This window comes from Phocoena phocoena, chromosome 1, assembly GCF_963924675.1.
Source record: "Phocoena phocoena chromosome 1, mPhoPho1.1, whole genome shotgun sequence".
NCBI classification, from domain to species: domain Eukaryota; kingdom Metazoa; phylum Chordata; class Mammalia; order Artiodactyla; family Phocoenidae; genus Phocoena; species Phocoena phocoena.
In genome coordinates this window covers 96,186,470-96,200,929 of record NC_089219.1, presented here as the reverse complement: position 1 = coordinate 96,200,929, position 14,460 = coordinate 96,186,470, and the positions used below count along the sequence as shown (strand labels likewise).

Here is a 14,460-nt window from a genome sequence, read left to right as displayed (position 1 = left end):
GAAGTGTTAATTCTGGAACAGGATCTCATAGATGACATATGGCAAGCATTAATGATTTTGAATAATCAAAGAGGCCAGTTTGAATTAGGGGACATTGAAAAAGAAGTTCTGTTGTTTACAGGCATATATAGGAACCAACTCACCAAAGTGTGTGTTGCCTCGTGGAAGTCCTGTGATACCTACTTTAGTGAACAGAATTATTTGTTGTGCACTGGACGCAGAATATTTCAAGTGGTAGGTACTCAAAACCAACATTTAAGGAAAGTCACTGTAGTCATGCTTACCCTCTTCAGTCACTTCAGCATTTTAGTGCAGCCACGGAGTCTGCATCACCAGTGTCAGTCTGCCTCATGTAGGCTGCCTGCAGATCAGCCTTCATCTCTCAACTCTTACCGCTATTACTGGGCCTGCTTCCTTATCACCCCCTTTACTTTATCCTTAGCTAAGACAGAACTGAAGATTGTCAGGGGAATTTAGATTACATAGCTTGTTAAGTCAGTAATCTCAGTTTTACATCCTTTGAGAATGGCTTTATTTCCCCAGCAGATGAAGTACACAGGCTTTATAAGACCTGTTTTCCTTGCTACTCAGAATCCCAGCAGTTGTGATTGTTAGATATTACTATATCTTATTTATATTACAGTAAACCATACTGTCCAAGCCATATGAAGTTCTAATTTTTAGAGATCTATACAAAGAGAGGAATAAATACCACAATAAGGAAAACAGAGTAGGATTTTTTTTTTAACCCTAGACAGGTGATATAATCAACATTTTAAATTAGTTATTCTGATTTTTAAACTATTCTTCATTTTAAACTTTCTAAAAAGGGAATTTATAAATTTTTCACAAGCTCTAACTAGGAAGCACATATATTACACATATTCGGGTACCCTTTATCTTAACCTTCATACTACAATTTATATTCAGCTGCTTACTAAAAATGATAGCAGTCAGGAATGGTCTTAAAATTTTCATGCAGGCATTTCTTTCAGAAAAAAAGATGTATTTAAAGCATTTGCTTTTTTTTTTTTTTTTTTTTTTTTTTGCAGTACGTGGGCCTCTCACTGTTGTGGCCTCTCCCGTTGCGGAGCACAGGCTCCGGACACGCAGGCTCAGCAGCCATGGCTCACGGGCCCAGCCGCTCTGTGGCATGTGGAATCTTCCTGGACCGGTGCACGAACCCGTGTCCCCTGCATCGGCAGGCGGACTCTCAACTACTGCGCCACCAGGGAAGCCCAGCATTTGCTTTTTGATATGTTTTTTACGTGAAATGCAGAAATACCCCCTTTTTGGCTCCCAGAAGCATCACTTAGATGCCTGTAACAATTTAATTTTATGTGTTAATATTATTTTCTAGCTTCGTACTGCAAACAGTATTTCATCAGAAAGGTAATTTTCTCCAAGAAATACAAAAGGATTTTATATAAAACTTTATAACATAGTAGGCATGTAGGGATGCCAGCAGTTTGGGATAGATTTGTGAACATTGATGAATATAAAGTAGTCATCTGGGGGCTAGGCCTGTTCACACTGATTGTATGCTCTGAAGGTGCTAATTGTCCTCTGAGCTGTGAAATGAATGCCTCAGTTGATAGACTGTAACTGTGAGAGTACAGTTAATGTTGTTTTGCACTTCTGACTGCTTTTTATCCAAAAATGAATCTTTAAAAGAAAATTTAAGAAAAAGTTCACCTTTGTATTCTTTCATTACAGATAACCATTTGGGGGTGAAATCTACTTTGACAGCAAGGCAGCAAGGTACTGCTGTTGAAAGGTGACAGCAATTCAGGGAAGACTTATTAAAGCAAATTGAATATATCAAGGCCAGTTTATAACTAGAAGAAACAGCCTTGTTTATTGTCTAGCCAATGTTTATCATTAAAATCAAGGATGATAGTAACGAGCTTTTAGGAAAATCAGAGTGGGGCAGATAGCTTTTCAAAAGCAGTTTTTAAGTGGAATGGATAACGCTGAATGTTTACAGGGTCTGAGAACTACCATATACACAAAATAAACACTTATTTTTACATTATTGTGGTTTGGTATGCTGTCTTTGCTCAGTAAATATGCTTATAAGAAAAAGCCCAATGGAATTTAAGTGCAGGTTTTAAAAGGATGCTAATCCAGGACATTATCCTCTATATATAATACATAAAGCATAATATAATCCAGGTGTTAGTACTTTTGACAAAATTTGTGCCTGATCTCAGAACCAGGAGTATCTTTTTTTTTTCCTCTGAGCCCTCAATGTGAGTCCAGATTGTGTAACTATCTTTCTTCTCATTTTTTAAAACATTAGCTATTTGTAGAAGTGCTTTTCACTGCCCGTAAAAATCGCCTGGAGGATTTTTAGAAAGAACAAAGGCCCAGAGCCCTAGATCCCATCCCAGCTGTGTAGAATCAGAAGCAACCAGAGGTGAATGAGTTGCCAACTTGTTCCAGGCGTGGGCATTTGTATTATGCAATTCAGCCTTAGTCCAGGCCCAGCTCTGTCCCATCCTCGTTGACTTGCTTTTGCTAAACTTATGTCATGTTGCATTATGTCCCCTTGTAAAACCACCTTCAGTTTCTGGGAGGAGGCTTAATGACAACTGAGGGCTTAACCTACGTCTTTCGTACTTAATTTTTGTGACCTACGTTCTTGACAGAGTCACAGGAGGGTTTTGGATTTTCTGACATTAGGTCCTAAAAAGTTTTACAACAGTACTTTGCAACAGAACATACAATTTTAAACCATTTTATATAGATATACACACACACACACACACACACACAAAATGTACATATATACATATCTGTACTTATATATGTAAATATATAAAAATTAGTTATTTAAAAAATTACACAGAGGCCAAAACATGCTAAAGAAGTTTATTTTTAAGAGTTTCTTTTATAATGGTTTTGGCCTAAAATTATATTGAAAATAGAGATTTTCTTAGTGGAAAAAAATCTAGATTTTTTAATAGACTGTATAATTTTTTACACACTGGTCAAGTATATTATTTTTATGAAATAGCATAATTTCCCACTATATCGGTATAAAAAAGAGCCATTGTCAATTAAAAGTTAAAAAAAAAAAAATCTACCTCAGCAAGAGGATTAAATCCTAGGTTAAATTCATTTAACTTCCTACTTTACAAATACTAGGTAAAGGAATCTAACAAGTTGCAGAACATAATCCCAAGCAGTAATCACAGAAGTTGATTTTTCACTGCCCGTAAAAATCACCTGGAGGATTTTTAGAAAGAACAAAGGCCCAGATCCCTAGATCCCACCTCTACCCTGAAACGAGTGTCCAGAGGAATGTTAATTAATACTATGCTATCAAAGGTTAAATATTTACATCATGCTAAAAACATTTTAAGCTCAGTACAGTGCTATAATTTCTCCTTTGAAGGAAAAAAGTAATAGATTGAATTTTCCTGCAGTGTTCTGAAAGGAAATAAGGTTGCTTTTAAAAAGATATTCATTGTATACTAGTGGTTTGCTTATTTTTTTCCTGAATTTTCAAGTTCCAACAGAGCATTATTCTGCAAAAGGTCCTTCGGTCCAAATTCAGTGTCTCTGTTTTGATCTCTTTGTAAAAGAACTCTCTGTTCATCCATTCTTTTTGCTTGAGACCGTAAAATAAGGCTAAAAAAGTCCTCATCTGGTACTGTTTGTCCCTTTGTGGCAGCAGGTGGTGGAGCGCATCTTTGATCATCTAATCTGGATCCCTAAAAATTTACAAGAAAGAGATTAAAATACAAATACTGCAGGGAAGGAGAGCACCAAGGTATGTCTGTCATTCACAATAAGAAAATGTAGCTTTAAACATTTTCTGCCTCTTAGAAGTTTACTCAATCTTTAGACCTGAAACCTAGTAAGATCTTTTATTTGAAATGACTTACATAATCAGAGCAAGTATAACAATAACAAGTATTGTGTATAACAAATATGAAGCCATAGCTTCATGGCTTTGGTAAGATTAGTTAAGATGCAAGGTCACCTATGTCTAAGATTATAATCTTACTGTAATAGGCATCACCAAATACAACGTACCAAATCCTTAGGTATATCGTGTGAGGTACAAAAACCCTACATCACTACCTTATAAATACTGTCTTCGGCCAAGGGTCAGCAAACTATAACCCACTGCCCACTGTTTTTTTACACAGTACTTTCATTTCAACACCACGCTTGTTTGTCTATGAACTGTGTATGGCTGTTTGCCTGCTACAAGGGCAGAGTTGAGAAGTTGCAACAAAGGCCACAGGGCCCCGAAAAGCCTAAAATATTTTCTCTGGCCCTTTACAGAAAAAGTTTGCCTACCCTTGTCTTAGGCAATAAAATCTGTTAAGGAAATAAATAACCCAGAGTGAATTTTTCCTTCAAGTTCTGACTTACGATTCTTATTTTAGAAGTACGTTAGAAATGTTTTTGATCAAATGAAAGCACTTAAAAGTCTACACGACAGTGTCTGGTATTGTAACTCAAGAATACAAGTAGGAATGTGATGGCTGCCATCGGAGTGCCCCGTGTTGCTAGGCGCCGTGCACTGACACGCCCGAGCGTTTAACCCCACCGCCCAGTGAGGGTGCCGTGGCTGCCCGGATTCCTAGTCAGCGCCATCCCACCCTCCACACACACCTGGTTCACTCTTCATCATCTCTCCCGTCACGATTCGTGGTCATTTCACTGTCCTCTAAGTTTACCCAGCACTCAGGCGCTTCAGCTCCTAGACCTCCCCTCCTCTGGTGTTTCATCCTTGCCCTCTGCCTTATCCAATAGCTCCCATGGTCAGAGGCCAGACACAGTCATTCTCAATAACTGCACCGTCTTTGAAATCATGATTTTAAAATATCTCATGTTGACCACGGACTCTTATTTTTCTAGATCAAGCTCCCCAGTACTACCCCCCAGTAAATCATTTTTTAAAAAACTGAGGTAAAATAAATATAAAATTTACCATTTTTTTTTTTTTTTTTTTGCGGTATGTGGGCCTCTCACTGTTGTGGCCTCTCCCGTTGCGGAGCACAGGCTCCAGACGCACAGGCTCAGTGACCATGGCTCACGGGCCCAGCCGCTCCGCGGCATGTGGGATCTTCCCGGACCGGGGCACGAACCCGTCCCCCCTGCATCGGCAGGCGGACTCTCAACCACTGCGCCACCAGGGAAGCCCCAAAATTTACCACTTTAACCATTTTTAAGTGTACAGTTCAGTATCAGGTACGTTCATATTGTTGTGCAATCATCACCACCATCCATCTCCAGAACTTTTTTCATCTTGCAAGACAAACTCTAAACCTATTAAACAACAACTCCCCATTCTCCCCTCTCTCCAGCCTCTGCAACCACCGTTCTACCTTGTCACTGTTAATTGGACCACTCTAACTAGCTCACATGAGTGGCATCAGAGTATTTGTCCTCTTGTGACTGCATATTTCTCAGCATCCATGTTGCAGCATGTTTTTAAGGCTGAAAATATTCTACTGTGTATGTACACCACATTTTGTTTATGCATTCATCTGCTGATGGACACTTGGGTTGCTTCCACCTTTTGGCTGTTGTGAATAATGCTGCTATGAATATGGGTGTACAAATATCTGTTCATGTCCCTGCTTTCAATCATACCTAGAAGTGGGACTGTGTATGATAATTCTGTTTTTAACTTTTTGAGGAACTGCTGTACCGTTTTCCATAGCAGCTGCACCATTTTATATTCCCACCTGCAGTGCACAAGGGTTCTAATTTCTCCATATCTACACCAGCATTTGCTATTTTCTGCATTTTTTGGCTTGTTTTGATAGCCATCTTAAGGGCGTGAGGTGGTATCTTACTGTGGGTTTTGTTTTTTGTCTTTTTTTTCGGTTGCACCAGGTCTTAGTTGTGGCATGTGAACTCTTAGTTGCGTCATGCATGGGGAATCTAGTTCCCTGACCAGGGATCGAACCGGGCCCCCTGCATTGGGAGCATGGAGTCTTATCCACTGTGACACCAGGGAAGTCCCTCATTGTGGTTTTGATCTACATTTCTCTAATGATTTGTGATGTCAAGCATCATTTCCTATAATTACTGGCCATTTGTATATCATCTTTGGAGAAATATCTATTTGGGTTCTTTGCCCACTTTTGAATCAGGTTTTTTGTTGTTGAGCTTTTGGAGTTCTCTATATTCTAGATTAATCTTTATGTTATATGATTTGCACATATTTTCTGTGGGTTGCCTTTTTGCTTTGTTGATGGTGTCCTTTGATCCATAAAAGTTTTAAGGTTTCATGAAGTCCAATTTGTCTTTTTTTTCTTTTGTTGCCTGTGCCTTTGGTGTTGTAACCCAGAAACCATAGCCAAATCCAAAGTCATGAAGCTTTCCCCTTACGTTTTCTTCTAAGAGCTTTATAGTTTTTTAGTGCTTATATTTAGGTCTTTGATCCACTTTGAGTTAATTTTTGTCTATGGTATTAGGTAAAGGTCCAACTTAATTCTTTTGTATGTGGATATCCTGTTTTCCCAGCATCAACTGTTGATAAGACTTCCTTCCATATTGAATGGTCTTGTCACCCTTGTTGAAAACTGTTTGACAGTATATGAGAGTGTTTATTTCTGGGCTGTCTATTCAATTCCATTGGGTCTCATTATGCTGGTATCACACTGTTTTGATTACTGTAGCTTTGTGATAAATTCTGAAACCAGGAAGTGTGAGTCCTCCAACTTTGTTCTTCTTGTTCAAGATTGTTTTGGCTATTTGGGTTTCCTTGAGATTCCATATGAATTTTAGGATGGATTTTTAAATTTTTGTAAAAAAGCATCACTGAAATTTTTGATAGGGATTGCATTAAATATGTAGATCACACTGGGTGGTACTGACTTAAAACAATTTTTTTTTCACTTTATTAAGTGTCAGACCAGTATACTGGTCTGACCATTCCGTCACACTACCCCACAAATGAGGAGCGATGGGATTATGTCAGGTGTCAAAACAGTATTGACTTTTTAACAATCTTAAGTCTTCCAGTGGGAGGGACTTACGTCATATTTAATTTCTTTCAGAAATATTTTGTAGTTTTCACTGTACAAGTCTTTCACCTTCTTGGTTAATTCCTAAGTATTTTATTCTCTTTGATGCTATTGTAAGTGGAATTGTTTCCTTAATTTCCTTTTTGGACTGTTCATTATTAGTGTATAGAAACGCAACTGATTTTGGATGTTGATCTTGTAACTTTCCTTCTTAGTGCTAATAGTTTTTTGGTGAAATCTTTAGGATTTCTACATATAAGACCCTGTCATCTCCAAACAGATCATTTTACTTCTTTTCCAATTTGGCTGCCTTCTGTTTCTTTTCCTTGCCTAATTGGCTAGAACTTCCAGTACTATGTTGAATATAAGTGGCAAAGTGGGCATCCATGTCTTGTTCCTGATCTTAAAAGCTTTCAGTCTTTTACCACTGAGTATGATGATAGCTGTGTGTGTGGTTCATAAATGATTTTTATTATGTCATTGTAGTTTCCTACTATTCTTAGTTTTTTTATCATGAAGATGTGTTGAATTTTGTCAAGTGACTTTTCTGCATCATTCTATTAATGTGGTATATTACATTGATTGATTTCCATATGTTGAACCATCTTTGCATTCCAGGAATAAATCCCATCAGGTTATGGCATATAATCCTTTTAATATGCCACTGGCTTCTGGTTGCTAGTATTTTGTTGCTAATTTTTGCATCTATATTCAGAAAGGATATTGGTCTGTAGTTTTCTTATAAAGTCTTAACTGGCTTTGGTATCAGGGCAATATTTGCCTCATAGAATGACTTAGGAATGGGAAATGTTCCCTTTTTTACAATTTTTGGAGTTGGTGTTGTTTAAATATTTGGTAGAATTCACCCATGAAGCCATCAAGTCCAAGGCTTTTCTTTTGTCAGGAGGTTTTTAATTACTAATACAATCTCCTTATGAATTATGGATCTATTTTCTATTTCTTCATGGTTCAGTCTTGGTTTTGTGTTTCTACTTGTTGGCCCATTTCATCTAGATTATCCAGCTTGTTGGCATACAGTCATTCATAGCATTCTCCTATAATTCTTTTTATTTCTGTAGAATCAGTAGTAATGTCCCTGCTTTCATTTCTAATTTTAGTAATTTGAACCTTCTCTTTTTCTTAATATAGCTAAAAGTTTGTCAATTTTGTTAATCTTTTCAAAGAACCAACTTTTGATTTTGTTGATTTTTCTCTATTTTTTCATGTTCTCTCTGCCTCTGCTCTACTCTTCATTATTCCTTCCTTCTGCTAGTTTTAAGTTTAGTTTATTGTTCTTTTTCTAGTTCCTTAAGTTGTAAAGTTAGGCTGTTGATCTGAGATCTTTTTTTTTTTTTTGCCGTATGTGGGCCTCTCACTGTTGTGGCCTCTCCCACTGCGGAGCACAGGCTCCGGACGCGCAGGCTCAACGGCCATGGCTCACGGGCCCAGCCGCTCCGCGGCATGTGGGATCTTCCCGGAACGGGCACAAACCCGTGTCCCCTGCATCGGCAGGTGGACTCTCAACCACTGCGCCACCAGGGAAGCCCGATCTTTCTTTTTAAGTGTAAGCATTTACAGCTATAAATTTTCCTGAGCACCACCTTCACTGCATCCCATAAGTTTTGGTAAATTGTGTTTTCATTTTCATTAGTCTCCAGGTTTTTTGTGGTTTTTTAAAAATATTTATTTATTTAGGCTGCACTGTGTCTTAGTTGCGGCACACAGGATCTTCCTTGTGGCACGCGGGATCTTTAGTTGTATCATGTGGACACTTGGTTGTGTGCTGGTGGGCTCTTAGTTGTGGCATGTGGACTTCTTAGTTGCATCACGTGGACACTTAGTTGTGGCATGTGGGCTTCTTTAGTTGCGGCATGCATGGGGGGATCTAGTTCCCTGATCAGAGATCAAACCCAGGCCCCCTGCATTGGGAGTGCAGAGTTTTACCCACTGGATCACTAGGGAAGTCCCTAGGTATTTTCTAATTTCCCTTTTAATTTCTTCTTTGACCCACTGGTTTAACTTCTACAAATTTGTGAATTTTGCAATTTTTCCTTTTGTTGCTTCTAACTTCATCCTATTTTGGTTGGAGAAGATACTTTGTATAGTATCTTAAGATATCTGTTGAGACTTAATTTGTGGTGTAACGTATGGTCTGTCCTGGAGAGTGTCCCGTATACATGTAAGAATGTGTATTCTGTTCTGTTGTGTATTATTCTAATCTGTTAGATGTAGTTGGTTTATCGTGTTGTTGTCCTCTGTTTTTTCTTATCTTCTGCTTGGTTGCCCTACCCAGTAATGAGTGGGGATTGAAGTCTTTAACTATTATTGTAAAAACACCATTTCTCCCTTCAGTTCTGTCAATTTTTGCTTTATAGATGTTGATGGTGTGTTATTAGGTAAGTAACTTCAGCATTTCTTGAATCCACTGAGACCACTGCCACTTTTCACTTTCACACCTTTCCTTACGTCCCTTCTTAGACACAGTCCAGGTTCCAAAATCTGTTACTAAAAGCACTTCCTGACATTGCTCTCCCTCTCTATCCTATTCTCCTGGCAATACAAAGCTTGATTAAATCTATCTCTCTGCCTCCTTAAGCAGCTGGTTATGACTGGAGAAAATATACAGCTACACTGACCAGCCTTAGTTCCATGACTGTGAACCTCAGCACAGCTCAGCAACCCTGTTTTCCCTGGTCAGCATGCTTTTAGTTTCTCCAAGTCAACTAATACTCCACTTCCTTTTTTTTTCATAATTACCATGCTCCAACCTCAATCTCTGCTAAATGGCTCTATTTTTCTTTCATTCATTCAATTTATTCTTTTGGCTGCGTCAGGTCTTAGTTGCAGCACGCAGGATCTTTTGTTGCAGTGTGCAGGCTTCTCTCTAGCTGTGGCAGCACGTGGGCGCTGTAGTTGCACATGGGCTCTCTAGTTCTGGCATGTGGGCTTAGTTGCCCCTTGGCACGTGGGGTCTTTGTTCCCCAACCAGGGATCGAACCTGCATCCCCTGCATTGGAAGGCAGATTCTTAACCACTGGACCACCAAGGAAGTCCCTCTATTTCTTTTTTTTTTTTTTTTTAATTAAGTATAATTAATTTACAATGTTGTGTTAGTTTCTGGTGTACAGCAGAGTGATTCAGTTATACATACTTTCTTTTTCATATTTTTTTCCATTATGGTTTATTAAAATATATTGAATACAGTTCCCTGTGCTATACAGTAGGACCTTGTTGGTTATCTATTTTATATATAGTAGTGTGTATATGTTAATTCCAAATTCCTAATTTATTCCTCCCCCTGTCCCCTTTCCCCCCCTTGGTAACCGTAAGTTTGTTCTCTATGTCTGTGAGTCTGTTTCTGTTTCATAGATAAGTTCATTTGTATCACGTTTTAGATTCCACATATAAGTGATATCATATAGCATTTGTCTTTCTCTGACTTACTTCACTTAGTATGATAATCTCTAGGTCCATCCATGTTGCTTCAAATGGCATTATTTCATTCTTTTTTATGGCTGAGTAGTATTCCATTGTATTTATGTACCACATCTTCTTTATCCATTCATCTGTCAATGGACATTTAGGTTGTTTCCATGTCTTGGCTGTTGTAAATGGTGCTGCTATGAACCTAGGGGTGCATGTATCTTTTCAAATAAGAGTTTTCTCCAGGTATATGCCCAGGAGTGGAATTGCAGGATAATAGGGTAACTCTATTTTTAGTTTTTTTGTTTGTTTTAATTGAAGTATAATTGGTTTACAGTGTTGTGCCTCTTTGCCCATTTTTGAATTGGATTGTCTTTTTTTTTTTTTTTTTGGCTGTGCCAGGTCTTCGTTGCTGCATTGGGCTTTCTCTAGTTGTGGCAAGCGGGGGCTAACTCCTCGTTGTGGTATGTGGGCTTCTCATTGTGGTGGCTTCTCTTGTTGAGGACCATGGGTTCTAGGTGCGCAGGCTTCAGTAGTTGCAGCACACAGGCTCTAGTAGCTGTGCTACTAGTTGCAGCACGTGGGCTTCAGTAGCTGTGGCACGTGGGCTCAGTAGTTGTGGCTCATGGGCTCTAGAGCACAGGCTCAGTAGTTGTGGCACACGGACTTAGTTGCTCTGCGGCATGTGGGGTCTTCCTGGACCAGGGATCGAACCCGTGTCCCCTGCATTGACAGGCAGATTCTTAACCACTGTGCCATCAGGGAAGTCCTATTTTTAGTTTTTTAAGGAACCTCCATACTGTTCTCCATAGTGGCTTTACCAATTTACATTCCTACCAACAGCATAGGAGGGTTCCCTTTTCTCCACACCCTCTCTAGTTATTATTTGTAGACTCTTTTCTTTGATGATGGGATTCTGACCTGTGTGAGGCAATACCTCACTGTAGTTTTGATTTGCATTTCTCTAATAATTAGCCATGTTGAGTATCTTTTCTTGTGCCTCTTGGTCTCTGTATGTCTTCTTTGGAGAAATGTCTGTTCAGGTCTTCTGTCTTAAATAGCTCTACTGCTTACTTTGCTAAGAAAATAAAAGCAACCAGAGATAATTCCTACTTGCTTCTACCTCCAAGTCTGTACACATATACTCTGTTTTCCTTCTCACCTATGCAACAACTGTTCTTTATCCTATACTCTTCTGCATCACTGGTTCCCCTCTCTACGTGATCGTTCCATCAGCAGACATGCTGTATATTAACTCTCAAAATAAGGAAAAACCCACCTATATCCTAAAACCCCCTCCAACTCATGATTCATTTCTTTGCCTTCCTTTTTTTCTGTGTACTATCTATCTATCTCCCCTTTTACATTTCCCATTTTCTCAACCCACTCAGTCCTTTGCCCCCTCATGCCACTAAAACAGTATCTTTCACAATTATAAATGTTGCCATATCTAGTAGCTCAGCCATCATCTTACTTCGCTTCTTAGCAGCATCTGACACAGATGAACATTCCTTAAACACTTTCTTCACTTGGCTTCTACCACACTCTCCAAGTTTTCTTCCAAATCTCTGATTTGGCTGATTTCCTGCTTCAGTGGTTCATCTTCCTTTATCCAGTTAGTGGTTTTCCAGTGCCCAGGGCTTAGTCTTCCTATTTCCTTATCTATTCTTTATGTAATCTCTTTCCCAGGGCTTTAATACCAGCTATATGCTGATGACTCCTAGAGTTACTTCTCTCTGGGGCTCTAGGTTTTTATTTTAATAGTGCCTATTCCACTTCAATGTCTAATTAGGTTTCCCACATTTACATATCTAAAGTAAAACTCTTGCTTTTCTCCCCATACCTGTCTCTCCTCTGGTCTTCTCCATTTCAGTAAATGGTACCATCCGTTTACTCAGTTATTCAAGCCAAGAAGGTAGGAATCATCCTTGATTCTCTTTCTCATACCCTCCACCCAGTTTATTAACAGGTCTTGCCAACCAACCGTAATTTCAAGTTATATCCCTATTCTGACCACTTACCATCACTGCTCCCACCATGCTAGTCCAAGTCACCAATATTTTTTGCCTTATTACCACATTAGTTTCCTAGCTGGTTTTCCTACTAACAAACACCCTTTGCCACTACATTCTTTCAGTGATGGTCAGGATGATCTCCCAGAACCCTCCAATGTCTTCCTATCACATCTGGAACACAAGACCTCATCATGGCCTACAAGGGCCTATAAGATCTAGGCACTGATCACTTCTCCATCCTCATCCTGTAGCACTTTCCTCTACCCTTTACTCACTCTACACCAGTCACACTACACTGGCCACCTTGCCATTCCTTGAACCTGCTAAGCTTCTATATCCAAGAGGGGACTTGCTGTCTCTGCATGGAACGCTCTTCCGGTAGATATGCACATGGCTGACTGCTTTACCTCATTCAGGTCTGTGTTCAAGTGTCAACCCAGAAAGGTCTTGCCTAACCACCATGTCTAAAACAGACACTCCATCAACCACCACCACCACCACCCCTGGTTACCCATTACCTCTTTATCTTGCTTTAATTTTCTTTATAGCAAGTATCAGTACCTGACATATACTACCTATCTATGTATCTGTACACACACACTCTTACTCAATGTCTCTCCCGCTAAAATGTAGGATCCTTTAAAAAGCAGTGTATCCCCAATATCTAGAATAGTGCCCAGAACATAAAAGGTGTTCGGTAATATTTTGATTGAATGAATGAGAGATCATCATTTCATCTTTTTATGAATGAGAAAACTGAGCCATAGGGGTTAGGCACAGGAAATGTCTCTTTTTAGTGAAAATAAGCATTATTTTTCTCATGGTCCTGTCCAAGCCATTTGAGATATTTCTTAACCACTTTGGTTAATAATTATTAAAACAGCTAAAATATGAAAGCTATCTCAATATATACATTTCTCCCAAATGGTAAACTGTCTAGAAAGGGCCCCAGCTAGACTCTCTCCATATTAATCACTGGGTTGTTCCTGATGCTATTCCGAAAATTCAGAAGAGGGGCTCTTCCTGTAGTCTCTACTACAGCTCAGAGGGAGTCATCGGCAACATCCCACCTCACCAGCCAAAAGGAACACAAAATATGAAGCGATCATAAGGGAGAAGAAACAGTGTCTGATGGACCCCTGAATAATCAACTTATTGCCTTTCTAATACAAAATGAGCTCTTCCCAATTTAGAATCATAATACTGCCAAAGCTCTCAACAACATCTGAGCTATATATACAGGATGACAAAAATATGCAGACATACTTGACATTTTACAAGGATGTCAAAGAAGTCTTCGTCAGCCTCTTTGTTGTCATTAGTCATCAGGTGGCCAAGTACTGACTGACTGTTGTTTTGTGTCAGACGAAGCCCGGGCAAATTACTGAAACTGGCTCTCTGATCATCCAAACGGCGGCTCTGTGAGCTGGCAAGAAGGTCTAAAAACTCATCTGTGTTGGGGGACACCATGGAAACAGATGGTGCTATGAAAAGAGGAAAAAAAATCAAAAAATAATAAAGTTATTTAAGCATATTTATTATATACATACAATTTCTTTCTGGCTTATTCACTCCCAACACCCTTTCTGCCCTCCTGCTTTAGCTCTGTCACTGAGAGTCACTGATAGGCTGGGGCCAGACTAGATGGGTGGGGAGGGAAGAATGAATCCCAGAGTACTTCAGATGGTCCTCTTGGAGGTAATTCGGACTTGACTATATTTCCCTTCATCTAATGTCACCCAATATGTAACTTTATAAGATATGGGGCTAGATTTCAGAAGGTAACTAAATTGTTTTTCTCACATACTTTCTCAGACCAGGATGAATGGACAGTATTTTTACCCCATGCCCTGGATAGGACATTCAGCTAACTAGACTTTGAGTTAAGTGCTGCTGGCAAGTCTTGGTCTATGGGGGAGGAAGTCTTTTGGTAACTGAGATAGAAAATTTTAAGTAACCTATTTTAGATCTTTCGAAGGCTCAGGCAAGCCTTAGCTTCTGCTATAGCCATAGGTTCCTCTTCA

The 14,460-nt window shown here is 39.2% G+C and overlaps 1 protein-coding gene across 1 annotated transcript in view; it reads right to left on the bottom strand.

Moving 5' to 3' along the window:
- Window positions 1-3,491: 3,491 nt before the first annotated feature.
- GPSM2 (G protein signaling modulator 2) overlaps window positions 3,492-14,460 on the bottom strand; it is a 48,269-nt gene continuing 37,300 nt past the window's right edge. The window contains exons 13-14 of the mRNA XM_065878699.1: window positions 13,703-13,920; window positions 3,492-3,719 (exon numbers count right to left, since the gene is read on the bottom strand). Coding sequence (XP_065734771.1) covers window positions 3,492-3,719; window positions 13,703-13,920 — 446 coding nt within the window. The remainder of the gene's footprint in view (window positions 3,720-13,702; window positions 13,921-14,460) is intronic.